Consider the following 2,500-nt stretch of genomic DNA (forward strand, 5'->3'; position numbering starts at 1 on the left):
CCAAATAGGACTTAAACCAGTTGTAAGAAATGCCATGTATGCCGTAATTATTTAATTTAGATAAAAGGATCTCGTGATTAACCGTATCAAAAGCTTTTTTTAGGTCTAGGAAAACAACAGCGTTTATTTTTCCTCGGTCAATGTTGTAAGCCCAAGTATCCGTAGCCCCAAGTAAAGCCGTAACGGTGGAATGAATAGAGCGAAAACCAGATTGGCATTTACATATTACGTTATGCTTTGTTAGGTACGCATATAATTGGTTATAAACTATTCTTTCGAACACTTTGGCTATAACCGGGATAACGGAAATTGGGCGGTAATTGTTTAGGTCATCACGTTCCCCTTGTTTGAATAGTGGAGTGACCCGTGCACACTTCCAGTCGTCTGGGAACACACCTACATTTAATGACTGATTGAAAATATAGCACAGCGGTTTGCAAATAAGATCCGCACATTCACGAATAAGTCGAGAAGAAATTTTGTCAAGGCCGACTGCCTTTGATTTTTTCAGTTTATTCAGCAGTGAAAATACTTCATTTGTGGAGGTTGGGCGGAACTGAAACTCCTTATCCGTGCTAGTGAGATAATTCAGATAGCTGTTGCCATCTGAAGAAGGAATATCACTAGCAAGTTTCGGGCCAATGGTAGCAAAATAACGATTAAATTCGTGCGCTATTTCTGCTGGAGCTGTTACTGATTTCTCATTTACATTCAGTTGTTTCACAGACGTTTCCACGAAATTTCGGGAAGACAGCTCATTGATGATCTGCCAGGTTTTGCGGGAATCACCCTTGTGCTCGTTTAGCATATTTTGATAATAAACTTGCTTCGCTAGCCTAGTCGCACTATTGACTTTGTTCCGCTGTCTTTTAAAGTGAACCCAATCATTAGGATTTTTTGATCTAATTGCTCTGAGTTTCAAAATATCTCGATCGTGCATCTGTTTTTTAAGCTCAGAAGTAATCCATGGGGAACCCCGCGCGCGAACACGAGTGGTTCTCAATGGAGCGTGCTTGTTAACAATAGCCAAAAAGGATTCCTTCCATTCATTCCACATATCATTTGGATTGGAAGAATTGTTTATGTGATCCCAATCTTGAGATGCAACATCGCTACGAAATTTATCACGGTCAAAACTTCGAAAATTCCTATAGGTTATATTAGTGTGACCCTTACTCTGTCCATTAATGGCTAATTTTCGATAGACATAGACCATGCTGTGATCGCTAATGCCAATATGACGCACACCTGAGCATAACACCTTGTCAGGACAGTTAGTAAAAATTAAATCAATCAATGTTGCAGAAGTTTCGGTTATTCTTGTTGGTTCTGTTATGAGTTGTTGAAGACCATAAACATCCGTGATAGTTAATAATTTGCGTGTATCGCTGTCAAACTGGGATGCGGCCATATTGCAATTTAGATCCCCTAAAAGGTAGAATTCAGTATTAAGGGAATCCAATTTCCCAATCAACTCTTCAAAAGGTGAAAATATACCAACAAGCGAATTAGGTGGTCTATACCACGTAGCAACAATAAATGATTTAGAGCGAGGTTTGCGTATTTCAATACAAAGGTTCTCAAGACTGTCCATGCAAAGATCGTTGCGCACCGAAAAGTTAATTGACTTTTTTACATAAAAGCAAACGCCCCCACCTCCATATGTAGTTCTATCACGTCTAACTATATCATAACCAGAGATACTGACCTCATTATCGGTGATGTATTCATTTAGTTTAGTCTCGTTAATTGCGAGAACATCTATATCGTTACTTACGAGAAAGATCTTGAGTTCATCAAGATGAGTGGTCAATTTATTTATATTCAGCGAGGCCAGCTTAAAACCGCGTTTGGAGGGCAATACTCGAGAACGATCAATAGGATTTTGAGTCGGACTTCTCGATGACTCCTGACTGTTGCCTTCCAACGGCACGGCATTAATGGAAGGCATAGTAAAAGTTCAATGAGCTAGACCATGATAAAAATTCTTAAAAATACGCTTGTTACCTGCAAAATTCAGGTGTAGACCTCCACGGTTTAACCCCTTTTCGTTTATATTATTGTGTTCAATAAATCTCCAATCATTCTGACGACAAAACTTCGTCAAGTGCTTGTTCACCTCTGAGACTTTATCATTAAGCTTGTCCTTTCGTGTTACAAGTCCTGAGACTATGACTTGAGCTTCGGAAGACCCCTCTATCTGTTTAGCGAGATCAACAATAGCCTCTGCAACTTCTTTAGATGTTTTGCCGTTTTTAGCCTTCAGATCGTTTGTACCTACATGTAGCACCACTTCATCAGGCTGGAGCTCTAAATTAGGCTTTAAGTAATCTCTCATGGCTTTCGTTGTGGCTCCAGAAAATGACTTTACCACCACTCGGTGCCCTACTGCTTTCGCTAATTTCTTACCGTGAATATCCTTGACCATGGAGTCCCCAATCAATAGGGTTGTAAACTTACTGCTGGCACTCCTCTCTCTGCCGACCTCACCGCGTAAATC

The 2,500-nt window shown here is 40.1% G+C and overlaps 2 protein-coding genes across 2 annotated transcripts in view; both read right to left on the reverse strand.

Annotated features, from left to right (window-relative positions):
* The window catches only part of LOC138033432 (uncharacterized), an 8,083-nt gene extending 5,789 nt beyond the window's left edge, over positions 1-2,294 (reverse strand). Inside the window, exon 1 of the mRNA XM_068881174.1 lies at positions 802-2,294. Coding sequence (XP_068737275.1) covers positions 802-1,951 — 1,150 coding nt within the window. The 5' untranslated portion in view covers positions 1,952-2,294. The remainder of the gene's footprint in view (positions 1-801) is intronic.
* Positions 1-2,500, reverse strand: part of LOC138033431 (glutamate receptor 2-like) — a 54,791-nt gene that overhangs the window by 44,509 nt on the left and 7,782 nt on the right. The window lies entirely within an intron of this gene.

The sequence above is a fragment of the Montipora capricornis genome, chromosome 14 (genome assembly GCF_036669925.1).
Source record: "Montipora capricornis isolate CH-2021 chromosome 14, ASM3666992v2, whole genome shotgun sequence".
Lineage (NCBI taxonomy): Eukaryota > Metazoa > Cnidaria > Anthozoa > Scleractinia > Acroporidae > Montipora > Montipora capricornis.